This window comes from Choristoneura fumiferana, chromosome 14, assembly GCF_025370935.1.
Source record: "Choristoneura fumiferana chromosome 14, NRCan_CFum_1, whole genome shotgun sequence".
NCBI classification, from domain to species: domain Eukaryota; kingdom Metazoa; phylum Arthropoda; class Insecta; order Lepidoptera; family Tortricidae; genus Choristoneura; species Choristoneura fumiferana.
In genome coordinates this window covers 14,410,800-14,425,781 of record NC_133485.1, presented here as the reverse complement: position 1 = coordinate 14,425,781, position 14,982 = coordinate 14,410,800, and the positions used below count along the sequence as shown (strand labels likewise).

The following is a 14,982-nucleotide window of genomic DNA, read 5'->3' as shown; positions in this document are numbered from 1 at the left end:
CGCCGACAGCGGGCCTTTGAACAATAGCAATGGTATTATGTTACACTACACTAACTACATGGTCAGTACGAAGCGTGACCGCGAACCGGAAGACGAAGCGTTGGCAGGCCTCCCACTAGGTGGACTGACGACATCGTGAGTTGCGGGGCAAGATACCTGCAGGGCTACTACGAAATCCGAAAATTGAAGTTCATATCGTACCGTCCCGTCGGCGCTTATATTATTTAATACGAGAGTGAGAGGGACGGTACGATACGAACGTCGATTTTCGGATTTCGTAGTAGCTCTGCTGGCGCCTCCTACTCGGCATAGTTAACTCGAGATTCTTAACTACTAGAACACACACACACACACAAACAGCACACCTGTATTCCCAAATGGGGTAGGCAGAGCACACGAAACGTTACCGCTTCGGAGCCGCTTTTAGCAATTTTAGGTTTAAAGTCTGACAAAAACGGTACAATAGTGACAGGTTGCTAGCCTAACTAGAATCCCCCTTCTAATGCCTCATGTAAAATCCCGAAAGTTAGGAGTCGGTGCAGGGGTAGAAGTATAACATACGCCTCAGACTGGCGAAACCTCGCTTTTCGATTCCCAGTTCCAGCATTACTTTTTCTGGTTTTATCAATGTTTCAGTATCATTATCCACATATACAAACATCACGTCTGTATTCCCAAATGGGGTAGGCAGAGCACATGAAACGTTACCGCTTCGGAGCCGCTTTTAGCAATTTTAGGTTTAAAGTCTGACATAAATGGTACAATACGAGTACTGACAGGTTGCTAGCCTATCGCCTACGGTATACCTTAACCTAATAGGTTATATATCCTTTGTCGCCTCTTACGACATCCACGGAAGAAATGGAGAGGCGTAATTCTAACCCGACACCACACGGGGCACATTATAAAGTAAAGTGTATGTTTACTTCAAATATTTCAGGGTCTCTAAATTCAAAAATGTAGTTACCTACTAAGCAAATAGTTTTTACGCTTTTTTCTTGAAATGCTGTTAATAACAAGCCAGTGATAAACTACAAGCGCTTTATCATATCAGTATGTTTTCTCATTGCCCGCTTGCAAATGGTGGTCATATTTTCTAGAAGCGCTTGGGGCCCATCTGTCCTGTTTGTCATCGTTCTTATTTAATACGACATGGTTGTTCCAAATTGCGTGTCGTTTGTTTAATAAAATACTGGCAATTTCTATTTTCATTTCGTTTTTAACGAATGGCCAGTTTTCCAGTGTTAGTGACTACATATATATTTTATCTGCCTTATTCACAAGAAATCGTAACCATGTGTATGTTGTTGACAGTGTGTACTTTAAAATGGAAAGGGAAAGTTTCGATGTTTCGAACCTCGGTATGAAGTTGTATACATATAAGCGACCGAATATCAACGCTACCTAAATCGTGCGGGTGCACGGCGTGGTTGTTTCATGTCATCTAATTGAGCAGCGCTGCCCGAGGCGGGTCTCTCTGCTCTACTTATTGAAACCTATGGCACGCACGGGCGTCAAACGTCAAACCGTGTACCCGCGCGTTAGAAGAAACACGAAGAAAGTATTTTAAGAACTGCTGGGCAAAAGCATGGGTAGGCCTTCGGTGAAAAGGCGTTTTCACCTCTACAATCCGCGCTTAATTGTACCACTTGTATTGGTCAGGAATTTAGGATATTTAATTGTCTCGCCGTCTCCTCTGTCTGCTTCGTAGTGGCTGGCCACTTTCCGGCATCTACCAAGAGGATGAGCGTCTTCGAATCTTTTTTTTGTAACGTATGATGGAAACAAGCAAGTGATTCACTCGATGATAAGGAATGTCAAGGACACCGGCAATACCAGAGAATAGCAGCAGTGAGTTCTGCGAGTATTGTTAGCGTGAAGGACTAAAATAGAATACTCATTGTGTCACTAATTTTTTTTTTATATTGCAACTTTCTTTTTAAAAACAGGCACTTTTTACAAGCTTTTATTTAGTTTCACCTGTCCCGTCGTCTGTCTGTAATCAAATCTTGCAAGTTAAATTTAACCAGCTGTTGGATTGCCTTGAAATTTGGTATGCAAATGTAGTTTGGGTAACAATACACGTAAAGTCAAGAAAAAGTACAGTCGGCAAAAAAAGCTTGTATTAAAAATCTTTTTTTTTTACCACAAACTTTTTTAAATCATCATTCATTATGGTGTTCCACAGCTGGTAAAGGCTTTCTCTCTTGACTTCCATAACTCCTGGGGCCTTATTGTTTAACATACTTGGGATCAAAATTGTTTTCACCACTTTTTTCTGTCACACGTTATAGGATGAGGATAGAAAGAGATGGCGAATGCAATTGCGAATGCCAGCGCGTTAGTCAATACGGCCTTTTGCCTGGCGTCAGGCATTTTTCATTACCTGATATTAATTTAGTTTTATTTGTTATTTATTTATTTGTTTTCTACAGGGTGTGCAAAGCGGCCTCAGAAAGGTTGGCTTGGCGATGCTCTCCATGTCGATGGCATTCGATGACAAAAAGAAAGTCAGTAGCCCGTGTTGACCATGACTGTCTTCATTATTATTATCACTATCATCGCCATTGTCATTACCATGTATATATTATACATTTTTTTTCATGTCTCATTCTTGTCTGACTTTTGATGTGACTGTGAAACAGAAGACATCAGTTTTTTTTGAAGTCACAAGTTACTTGTGAGCCACTTTTGCTATTTTAAAGCTTATAAACAATTTTATTAAAACCGTTAAAGAAAGGCGGCAATACAAAAATATGTTTTTTTTAATCTCCTCTATGTGAATAACATTTTCATATATCATGGTTCACTACTGAGTACAGTAGTTTGTTTCATGACAGTAGTCATCAAACAAATAAATTTTCAGTTTAAACATTTCTGCTGGTTCGGCATTTCAATTTTGGCTGGAATATACAGTCTAAATTAAAATAGAAAACGCCGAGGAAACGAGCCCGCTCGAATATCATTTCACACTTCATCCCTCATATTGCCAACCCTCCCAATGACGGAGATGGTGCGACAGTCAAGGGTTGGGTTGGGCCACGGTAATGAAAAATCATTACCCGCATGCGGTCATTTCCGTGAATTTGAGGAATGATGTACAGTTTGTTGTCAATTCTCATTCCCACTACAGGCATGCAATTGTTCCGAATGTGATGGATTATGGTAAGCATCTTTGTGAGTTTGGTGTTGTTTTGTTTACCTTTGTGGAACGAATAATGTTTATTTCTTAAGTGATATATATATGCAATTGTGTACAGAATCGTCTGTGTCTTTTTATTTGATGTTTTAGGTGCAGAAGAATTAGGAAAGAGCATCGAAAAAACATACTAGTTAATCAAACGTTAACAAAGCGCACTCCTAGATCAAGAGTCAAGAGTGTATCAACTCAAAAAACACTTCAAAACTTCAATTTGAAGCTTACAGAAATTCAAAGACTCCATCCGCGTAGGATTTGTTTATCCCTATCCCGCAAGAACTATGTAATTTTACGGGATGAAAACTATCCTATGTCCTTTCCCGGGACTCAAACTATCCGCATGTATACCGAACTTCATCTAAATCAATTTAGCGGTTTAGATCTGAAGAGGTAAGAGACAAACTTTTGCATTTAAAATACACGTATTAGTAGGACTTAGAGTCTAAACTTAAGACTATAAGTGAAATAGTAAAGTACCTAAATAAATTAAAAATAATAATAACCATGTAAGTACACTACGTATTTATAAAAAAGAAATACTAATGACCTCGCACTAGGCTGGTTATACGCCTATAATAATAGCGTAGCAACAAAAATACCATAATAATAGTTACCAATAGTAGCGCGTTCTGTACCTTATCTACAAAATAAAACAAAAATATTAAAGTTAAACATTAAAAAAGCCGGAATAACATACATTTCGTTTTAATAATTTTGATTGTAGTTACGTGAGCCAAAACCCAAGGCCGATGTATCGAGTTCGTGCTAACTCGAAGTTTGTCGCAAAAGACCATATTTTTAGCGCGTCAAGTGACAAATAGGTTAAATCAACCACGGTACATTTACTTTGTGGACGTGAATTTACAGAGACGACATTTCAAATAGCATTATACCAGATTCTCTAATTTTTCACCGAAAATATTTTTCCGAGATTCATATGGATGCACGATTGTTTTCTGAAACTGTGAGTACTTCAGGATAGTTAAAAAACTAACCTAACCTAACTTATAGTGTTATGCAGGATAACACTGAAATATATATATGAAAACTTTCAAAAAAAAATTATAAGAAGTTACCATTCAGTAAGTTCCTTGCTGGAATTTTTCATTTATCTATAAAATTATAATACTTATTATCATCCATTATAGTTCGATCTAAATATTATTGTAAAATCTTTAAACTAGATTATATATGTGCGTCATGATTGAATCAATGAATAAACGAATTAATATGTGTAAATTATAAATAAGGCAGGTTATTTAAATATTTAAAAAACCGGCCAGGAGCGTGTCGGAAACGCCCGAAATAGGGTTCCGTAGCCATTACGAAAATGATTAAGTAACATTTTTCTAAGGATTGCGTATTTTGTACGGAATATTCCAAGTTTAGGTATATTTTATACCTTAGGCTGCTATTTACTCTTAAACTACTAATAATTCTCAAGAAAACTTAACCGTTATAGTTTTCCTTGTAAGTTTGATATACCTACTTACTAACATCCTGAATTTTTTTCAAAATTTTCCGCCCACCGGTTTAAACTTTAGAGGGGGGGCGGGGCGCGCTCGATTTTAATGAAAATTTGCACTTTAAAGTTGAATATTTTGCAAACAGATCACTTTACGTCTATGGGAGGCACTCCAAATTTTTTTTTTTATTTTATTGTACCATTTTGTTGGCATAGTTTACATATATATTCGTACAAAATTACAGCTTTCTAGCATTGATAGTCCCTGAGCAAAGCCGCGGACGAACAGACAGACAGACAGACATGGCGAAACTATAAGGGTTCCGTTTTTGCCATTTTGGGTACGGAACCCTAAAAAGGAAAAAGAATAACTCATAAGAAATGCATCTACCTACTAGCTTTTGACATAATTAAATTACGTTGTTTTTCTTAGAACTTTTCATACAATAAGTAATTTCGCAATATAATTTTGTTAGAAAGTTAACAGTCTGAATTTTAGTTTATTTATTAAATTTACGGCCTTTCTGAAAAACTTGGCTGCCAGTAACACACTGTATGTAAAATTTCAGCTTTCTAGGTCCAAGGACTTGCACGAAGCGTTCATGTGACAGTCAGGACTCTTCAAATTCGCATTATATTAAAGTACCAAATTGTATTCTAAGCTTAATCATCACCAGACCGTCATCAAGGTGTGATTATAATTATAATAAAATATTTGTTTAAGTGATAAATCTGTTTTTGTAAATACCCTTTGTTGCAGTATACGCACTGTACATTCTGCGTCAGTGTTATTATTTCTTACGGCTTTGCTTGCAATCTCCATTAAATATGGCACTTCAATTTAAATTTTAAGAATTTACTAAATTCATCGTGGTCTTCAATTACGTTGTAGGTGTATGTTTTAGCAGTTAGGTTTTTCAAGCGTACCTACATATCCTGCTCCTGTGTAAAAAAGCCTATTTGTAATTCCCGAAATTCAGCTATTTACACATAGGTATAAACCAAATTTCATCTAAATGCGTCTAGCCATTTTACCGTGAAAGGGTCAAAACTTACAGTGGTGGAGGGTATCACATACAAAATATCTCTCGGAAATAAACTGATTAGTGTAACTACCAAAAAAAGAAAGTATTTATACTTTTATCAGTTATAGACTAACGAAAACCCGGTGATTAATCTATGAACCCACCCAAACTGTTAACCACCTAAGAAAATCCGGTGGGTAGTCCATGAACCACCAAACTATTACTCACCTAAGAAAGCCCAATTGTTAATCCATGAACCCACCAAACTGTTACCCACCTAAGAAAATCCAATCGTTAATCCATGAACCCACCAAACTGTTACACACCTAAGAAAACACGGTGGGTAATCCATGAACCCACCAATTGTTACCCACCTAAGTAAACCCAATTGTTAATCCATGAACCCAGCAAACTGCAACACCTAAGAAAACCCCATGGTCAATGCATGGACCCACTAAACTCTGACACATTTAAACCATGCAAAATAGGCAATATGCCACTTCACATTAGCGGCATTCTCCGCGTGTTTACGAAATCCCATTCAAATTCATATGTCACGATACGTGAGTAGCGACAGGTTATAGTCACACATGTCGTACATGCCAGTGGATCATGTCGGATGTGTCTAAAGTGCGGTGCAGCGTTTGCAGTGTTAAGTGCAGGGGAGTGAGAGTGGAAACTATTCATAAGCGGACTTTTATACAGCGTGTGTCGCAGGCGTTGCCGCATTTCAAGGTTGGTCTTTTTCGTAGCTTTGCCATGTTTAATTATACCCTCTATAATGCTTTCATTGTAGCATGGTGCAGGTGACACTTGATGCATGGTTTGTTTAATCAAAAAAAGTTGCTGCGGTCTAAATATGTATATATGGAAGTATATTTCAGTTGTAGCCTGAATATGACTGGCGTAAAACAATTGAGCATAAAGAACTATGTTTTACGAAATAAATTTAAGCTATTAGATTTTTATAATCATTTACTTAAATTCAAAGCACAATTAAGTGAAGAAACAGAAGTGGGAACTAATGGATCTTGAGTTATATCGGTACTTATTAATTGGTACCGTAAACTGCTTCAACTTTGCCCTCTGGTCCCAACATTGCCTGATTTGATTTAGAGTCGATAACTTAGCACTCTTATAGGTTTTAAACTTTTACCCACACGGGAATTATTATTACGGGGGGATAAAAGTTTAAAGACCTAAAGGATGCTAAGTTATCGACTCTAAATCGAATCAGGCAATGTTGGGGCCAGAGGGCAAAGTTGAAGCAGTTTACGGTAAGTAAAGAATATTCTTGCAAACTCCGTTTAGCCTTACTTAAGTGGCAAATAATATTCCAACCTAGAATTTCACTAATATTCTCATCAAAATTAGCGTAATAATCAGATTATTGATGACATTAATTATGATGAAGATTTTAAATTATTAGTTTTATCGACTCAAGTTTCGACACTTTGACTCTCTAGTCTTGTGATATTGACAGCTGTCACCCGCACCATGCTACAATGGAACTACTGTAGTAGTTTACATACTTTGCGTTGAGTATTATCAACACTTCACCCATTTCCAGGCATCCGATTTAGCTGAAAGGCATACTTATGTAAGTCCGGTAACAGTAGGTACTTATTATAATCTAGTAGTAAATTACAGTGACCATTTAAATAATTTAATTATAACTATTTTCATTAAATTGTCCTAAATTAAATATAATCAAATAGAATAAAATAAATAATAAAACCTAACCGTAAAAGTAAAACAAATTACTTGGAGTAGCCCCTTTAGACAAGGTCCCGAAGATGCTGGCAGAATTTTTCCTGAATAGCTAAGCTAATTCTTCTGAGGAAGCTGCCAGGCTCTTCGGTCCCTTGTAGTGATATTGAGTGTGGTCCAATCTGATACAATCCTCAGTGCGCTAGTCATACTCGCGTTTGTTTTTTTAATTGAACATAATTTAAACAAATCTTAATTGAATCTAATCAGCCCATAATTTATCTCCCTTAAAGTTTATTACCAAATTTAATGAACAATTATTTGAAAAAAAAAAAAACGGAAACTCGACTGCCTTAAAAAGCTTTAAGTAAAAGATAAAAAGATAAAACAAATCTAGTAATTTTATAAAATAAAGAAACATTATACACTCTAATATTATTTTGAGAAAAAATCATCTTCAGCCAGTTACATCTATTACTAGAAATTTAAATTTATGGAACCCTCTCCACGCAAGTTTAACTCGCACTCGCCTGTTTTTTTTCCATATTTGCGGCTTTAGAGTACCTACCAGCTCCATCTCAAACAATTATTTACAAGATTAAACGAATTTCCTCATTTGATTAGCAGTTAAATAAGGAAAATATGCCCATAATTCTAAAATCGTAAAGAAAATTACGTAGTAATTTATTATGTATGGATATGTTAAGTATGATTATGTATTTATGACAAACTTATTAACTTGCAATGTTAGTACTAAGTATACAAGTCTTCAAAACTTGCAAGTTGAATGTGGTCACTTCTGGTGATCTAATTGACATCAAATTTGAGTATGTGTAGATAAGGTGGCAATAGAAGTACCTACAATTACCAAAAAAAAAATATTCTCAGAAAAAAATTGCATTAAATTTTTATTGTTCCTTCCATCTTAACTTACTCGTAGTTTTCACTCACATGCGCTCACGTGCACATTCAATAGTATGCTAATTTAACTTACATTAAGTGCAGTGAACGTTTTACGGCTGACATGGCGATGATTTTTCATGCATTAACAAAGAGCACGTATTTTGTAACTTCGTGGAGTTCCCGTGGGAATTCTATAACAACCTCACATTTTGGACTGCAAGACCTTGGTTAAAAGCTAGTAGAATTTTCTATAAAGCTTTTATATATTGTAGTGCTGACAATAATATCATTGCCAAGCAAGCACAAGCAAACTAAGTTAGTAACTTAATCTTGTAATAAAATATCTCTTGTCATCTCTATCTGATCGTCACTTATGAGAAAACGTATCTTAACAGATAATTAATATCCAGTGTTATGTTATTTAATGTGTCATTACGACAGTGGGGCTATAGAAGTGGCGGCTGGATAATTCTATCTTAATAATATTACCCTATAAGGAAGCCGTGGTAGCCTAGTGGTTTGACCTATCGCCTCTTAAGCAGAGGTTCGTGGGTTCAAACCCCGGCCCGCACCTCTAAGTTTTTCGAAATTCATGTGCGAAATTACATTTGAAATTTACCACGAGCTTTACTTTGAAGGAAAACATCGTGAGGAAACCTGCATACATCTATGAAGTAATTCAATGGCATGTGTGAAGTTCCCAATCCGCACTGGACCTGTGTGGAAACTACGGCCCAAGCCCTCTCATTCTGAGAGGAAGCCTGTGCCCAGCAGTGGACGGAAATAGGCTGGGATGATGATGACGATGATTTCCCTATAATATTATGACTAAGAAAGTATGTGTGTGTGTTCTAAGCTCTGGTGGCCTGGTGGTTTGACCAATGGTCTCTCAAGCAGAGGAACGTGGGATCTGGGCTAGCAACTCTTGAGTTTTTTTAAATTCATGACTGAAATATATTCCCAAAAGGCTGGCAGTATTTCTTCGTTGGTTAACTATGCTAATTCTTTGAAAATTGTTGTCTGACATTACATTTGAAATTAACCAAGAGCTTTTCGGTGGAGGAAAATATCGTGAGGAAATTAGCACTAGCCAGTGAAACAATTCAATGGCGTGTGTGAAGTTTCCAAATCCGCACTGGGCCTGTAAGAGAACTACAGTCCAACCCTCTTACTCTGACTGAGAGGAGATCTGTGCCCAACAGTGGGGTGTATGTAGGCTGGGATGATGGAATGATGGTGATGTGAGTACCTATTTGTTTAACAGTTCGTAGTGGCAACTTGAACAATCGAGAAGTTTAAACTGCTTTACAGATTTGAATGAAATTTGGTATTTAGACATCCACCATCTCTTTCTGCCCTTGCCATTTGACAGAACAAAACCCAAGTGCGAGTCGGACTCCCGCACGAAGGGTTCCGTACCATTATTTATACATCATTAGTCATTAGCAAAAAAAAGCACGTTCGTACTCGTATGGGAGGCCGCCTTAAATTTTTATTTTATTCTGTTATTAGTATATTTGTTGTTATAGCGGCAACAGATATACAAAATCTGTGATAATTTCAACTGTATAGCTATCGCGGTTCACGAGATACAGCCTGGTGACAGACGGACAGAGGGACGGACAGCGGAGTCTTTGTAATAGGGTCCCATTTTTACCCTTTGGGTACGGAACCCTAAAAAGCTGAAAACGACTGTGTTTCCAAGTGTGTTAGACAATAAAGCTTAAAAATGTGCTTTCAAATAAAAAAAAACCGCTTTCAAATCAGTCCACCCGTTTATGAGCTACGGTGCCACAGACAGACACACATAGCGGTCAAACTTATAACACCCCTCTTTTTTCGTCGGGGGTTTAAATAGAATTAGTTTACGCGATCAAAACTCGCAGTTAAACGTCAACAAGACATTTCCGCTCACCTTCTGGCCACACCGTTTCAGCTAGCAACAGCGTCTGGTTTCGGCTTCGGTGGGAACTGACGCACGGACACACGACGCCGCGTTTGCACGTGCAACTAAAATAAGCTCGATCAATTGCACGGTTAGGCTTTTTATAGGACCTAGTGTACACGACGCGTACATCATCAATCATCATCATCGGCCTACAGCAGTCCACTGCTGGACATGGGCCTCTTCCATGGCGCGCCACAACACTGTCTTCAGCTTCAGTTACCCTCTTAAGGTCATCCGCCCAGCTTGCCTCAGGACGAATTAGTTCGCTGAAGTGGCGTTGGGCTGGCCACGTCTGTCGCAGGACCGATGAACGGTGGAGCAGACGAGTCCTCGAATGGAGACCACGGACGGGAAAACGTAGTGAGGCGTCCTGCCTGAGGCACGACGCGTAATGGTCAATGATAATTAATAAGCCACCTTAGAACTTTTTCAAAAGAGCATTTTCCTTAATTGAAAATACAAACTGAAATATAGATGCACAGAAAAAACAGAAAAATAAGACCATCACTGGGAATCGAACCCAGGTCCTCGGTAATCCGTACCGCGTGCTATACCGCTACACCACTGATGGTCAGTTTTTTTTTTTTTGCAAACAAGCTGAGATATGAGGTGCATAGGGGAAATTCGTGTCGGTACCGTTGACCATCAGTGGTGTAGCGGTATAGCACGCGGTACGGATTACCGAGGACCTGGGTTCGATTCCCAGTGATGGTCTTATTTTTCTGTTTTTTCTGTGCATCTATATTTCAGTTTGTATTTTCAATTTAGGTTTTACGGGATGACCGTAAAAGTAAAAATTTGGAATTGAAATAAAAAATACAAAAAGATTCCAAAAAACCAATCTTAACTTGTTAATTAATGCAATGTCACTATGACGTTTCTGTGAAATGGTTCAATGATGGCTTATGAGTTAAAGTCCGGACCGTACACACACCTATATCATCATCCCATTGGCTGGGCACAGGTTTTAGAATGAAAGGGCTAAGGATGTAGTTCCCATGAGAGCCCATTGTGGATTGGGAACTTCAGACACACCATTGAATTGCTTCGCAGTTTATTCATGGTGTTTTCCTTCAGCGTAAAGCTTGTAGCTTATTTTAAGTTCTGCTTAGAGTTACCCAAAATAAATACCACGGTTGAAAGGCTAAATTAGCTAAACGCCATTTTTTTGAATTCACTGATTTCGCTTAGATTAATTTGACTTTCAACAGTCGATATGGTTGCCAAATGTTAAGTCTCTAGCTTCAGTAGTTTATACTTGTATTGATTCAAACATTTACATTTCTATATTGAAATACACTAGTCTAGTTTGTATTACAATGATAAATAAGTAAAATGTTTAAAATTCTTGAATGTACCAAATCTGACAGCTGAAGTTTGTTTACATTTAGTTAAAATACCTATGCACACCAAGTATAGGTGATGTATTGTTTGTCTGTAAGTAAATAGATACGGTTCGGTCATCGGTAGGTTGTTACTTGTTAGTGTCGTATCCGGTTTTAGAATAGGACACATATCTTCCCTTGGGTGTCGTAAAAGGCGACTAATGGACATGGGCGGCTACAACAAAATTCGAACATCGAAGTTTGTATCGTACTGTCCCTCTCAATCTCGTGTTAAATAATATAAGCGTCAGCGGGACGGAAAGATTCGAAATTTGAATTTTGCACTTTGTATAGGGCCAGGGCAGCAACGCTCTCTATCGCCAACTAAGAGCTCCGGACTCTTGGTTTGAATAGGTATTTAACTAAATGTAAACAAACTTCAAACTTCCGGTTATCGTTGGGAACGATGTACTCGAAGTTGTTGACCACTATGTTTACCTTGGACAAGTTGTCCAGTTGGGTAGGTCCAACTTCGACAAAGAGGTCGCCCGAAGAATCCAACTCGGATGGGCAGCGTTCGGGAAACTTCGTGATGTCTTCTCGTCCAATATTCCGCAGTGCCTGAAGACTAGAGTCTTCGACCAGTGTGTGTTGCCAGTGATGACTTATGGCGCTGAGACGTGGTCCTTGACTGTTGGCCTCTTAGAGAGGCTCAAAGTCACGCAACGAGCTATGGAGAGAGCTATGCTTGGAGTTTCTTTGCGCGATAGTATCCGGAATACGGAAATTCGTCGAAGAACTAAAGTCACTGACATAGCTGGAAAAATATGCAAATTGAAGTGGCAATGGGCAGGCCACATCGCTCGAAGAACAGATAACCGTTGGGGAGAAAAGTCCTCGAGTGGCGACCACGAACCGGAAGACGAAGCGTTGGCAGGCCTCCCACCAGGTGGACTGACGACATCGTGAGAGTAGCGGGAAACCGGTGGATGCAAGTGGCAAGTTGTCGTTCATTGTGGCGTTCTAAGTGGGAGGCCTTTGTCCAGCAGTGGACGTCTTCGGGCTGATGATGATGATGATGATGAAACAAACTTCAGCTGTCAGATTCGGTACATTCAAGGATTTTAAACATTTTACTTATCTATCATTGTAATACAAACTAGACTAGTGTATTTCAGTACAGAAATGTAAATGATCAGATAGTTGAATGGGGGAATTTCAATATTTATGACACCAATTGATGTTGTTTTGTTTACATTTAGTTAAATACATATTCAAACCAAGTATAGCACTGAGTGTGTAATGCAAGGGGAAGGGAAGTGAAGGTTCACTACTGATCCTCAACTGAACCATAACCACTCTGTCAAGAGTAGCGACTTAAAGGAGCTCAAGTAGTATAAGTGACGTCTGTCTGTATGTGTATACCCATTTATATAGATTATTTATTCGTCTGATGTTTTATCAAGATATTGAATTCTATGTTTATTTGCTCGCACATTTACGTAGTATGTTTGTAAATGTATGATCAGACATTACATTTTGCTGATTCTGATATAATTTAAGCCTGCGTAATGATAACATAATATATAGCTTAAGAGACATGAGTTTTAATCCACTTTAATTACCTATGTAAATTAAATGTATATTCGGTACTATTTTAAAGACTTTTACGGCGACAGTGTTTTTTTTACAATCTTTTATTTAGTTTCACCTGTCCCACTGTCTGTCTGTCTGTAATCAAATCTTGCAAGTGAAATTTGACCAGCTTCCAGTAGTTGGATTGACTTGATTTGGTATACTTATGTAATTTGCGTGACAATACAATAATCTGGTAGTGACATCCTGGTAGTCCGGCCAGGATCGTCTCCATAGGACGGAACTCCGCAACGGTTAATGGCATCGACTTGAAATTTGGTATGCAAATGTAATTTGAGTGACAATTAAGTACAGTGAACAAAAAGAAAAGTCAGCAGAATAAAGCTTGTATTAAAAATGAATGTCTTACCAAAAACTTATTTACTCCTGATTTTTGCGAGTTATTTTTGACAACTATACTTACTAATCTAAAATTCGAGCCACGCACACCACTACACTGACGCGTAAACCTTAGACAAACACACAGACGCCTCACGTCACTTGATTGTTTACACCAAATTGTTGATTGCTCGCTTTATTTGCTAGCTCCTTGATAAGACCTGACCGATGTAACTTTGTTAAGGGGCTTTGTATACGGCACAAAATTTGGCCCAATCTTCATACAAAATTACCGATTTTGCATACTCGTACATTTGAGGACTAGATTTTTTGCCGCTCATTATAGTTCCAGAAAACACATTTCTTGCAGAGCGCCACCAGCGTATGTCAAAGTATGCAACGTCGGAAACATACATAAGCATTAAATTTTGTGGATAATCTTTTTGGCAAAGATAGTTAAGAGTAGCAAATAGTATTTATTATTGCAGGTGGTAGGACCTTGTGTAAGGTCCGCCCGGATTGCTACCACCATCTTGCTCGCTAATCCTGCCATGAAGCAGCATTGCTTGCACTGTTGTGTTTCGGCGTGGAGGCTAAGATAGCCGGCGAAATTACTGGCACTTGAGGTATCCCATCTTAGGCCTCTAGGTTGGCAACGCATCTGCAATACCCCTGGTGTTGCAGATGTTTATGGGCGGTGGTGATCCCTTACCATCAAGATACCCACTTGCTCTTTTGCCATCCAGTAGAATAAAAAAAAAGATATTAATCGTACGTCGAATGACAATTCTTAATGATCATATTCTTCACTCATAATACCAATATGCTCAATATGATTGTGTTTTTTAGCTTTGTATTATTTTTAAAATATGAAAAAAAAAGTAAACAAATTACTGATCGCCCGATTTAAGAATTGTTTGTCGATAATGTGCCAGTCATGTAGAACATCACATGGCATTCTTACTTAATACGACACAAAACTAACTTGGAAATTCTACTAAATAACATTCTGTTAAACGGTTATTAGTAAACAAAGTGTGCCACAAAAATGAACAACAACCGAACGAACTACCGCGCAAACAATTACCTTTTTTGTTTACGGCTCAGTTCGTCACTTAGTGTCCATTACGGTCAGTAAAGTCGTTAACGTGGTTCCTGAAATTTAGCCTGTTTAGGGTTGTGTACCTTATTAGAATAAAACGAAGCACCTACAGAACTATTCCGTTATCTGTCTTCTCTATCGGCTACTTCTAGTTTTCCCAGGAACTAGAAAACATGTGTTGGTATTATTATAATAATTTGTATATTATTATTATAATTAATAAGAAACCAGAATTCAGTATTTGATATAATTTGAATTTAACACTTTTATTAGTTCCTTAGAAAATGGCTCAGTTCAGGTTTATATATTAAAAATAATTTACATAAACTGT

At 37.9% G+C, this 14,982-nt stretch overlaps 1 protein-coding gene across 21 annotated transcripts in view; it reads left to right on the top strand.

Annotated features, from left to right (window-relative positions):
* Trpm (transient receptor potential cation channel, subfamily M) overlaps positions 1 to 14,982 on the top strand; it is a 343,650-nt gene that overhangs the window by 15,149 nt on the left and 313,519 nt on the right. For 17 of the 21 annotated variants that reach the window (XM_074097916.1, XM_074097921.1, XM_074097938.1 and 14 more), the window contains exon 2: positions 2,436 to 2,510. The exons of the other annotated variants lie outside the window; for them this stretch is intronic. In XM_074097916.1, coding sequence (XP_073954017.1) covers positions 2,436 to 2,510 — 75 coding nt within the window. The remainder of the gene's footprint in view (positions 1 to 2,435; positions 2,511 to 14,982) is intronic. 21 annotated transcript variants of the gene reach the window in all.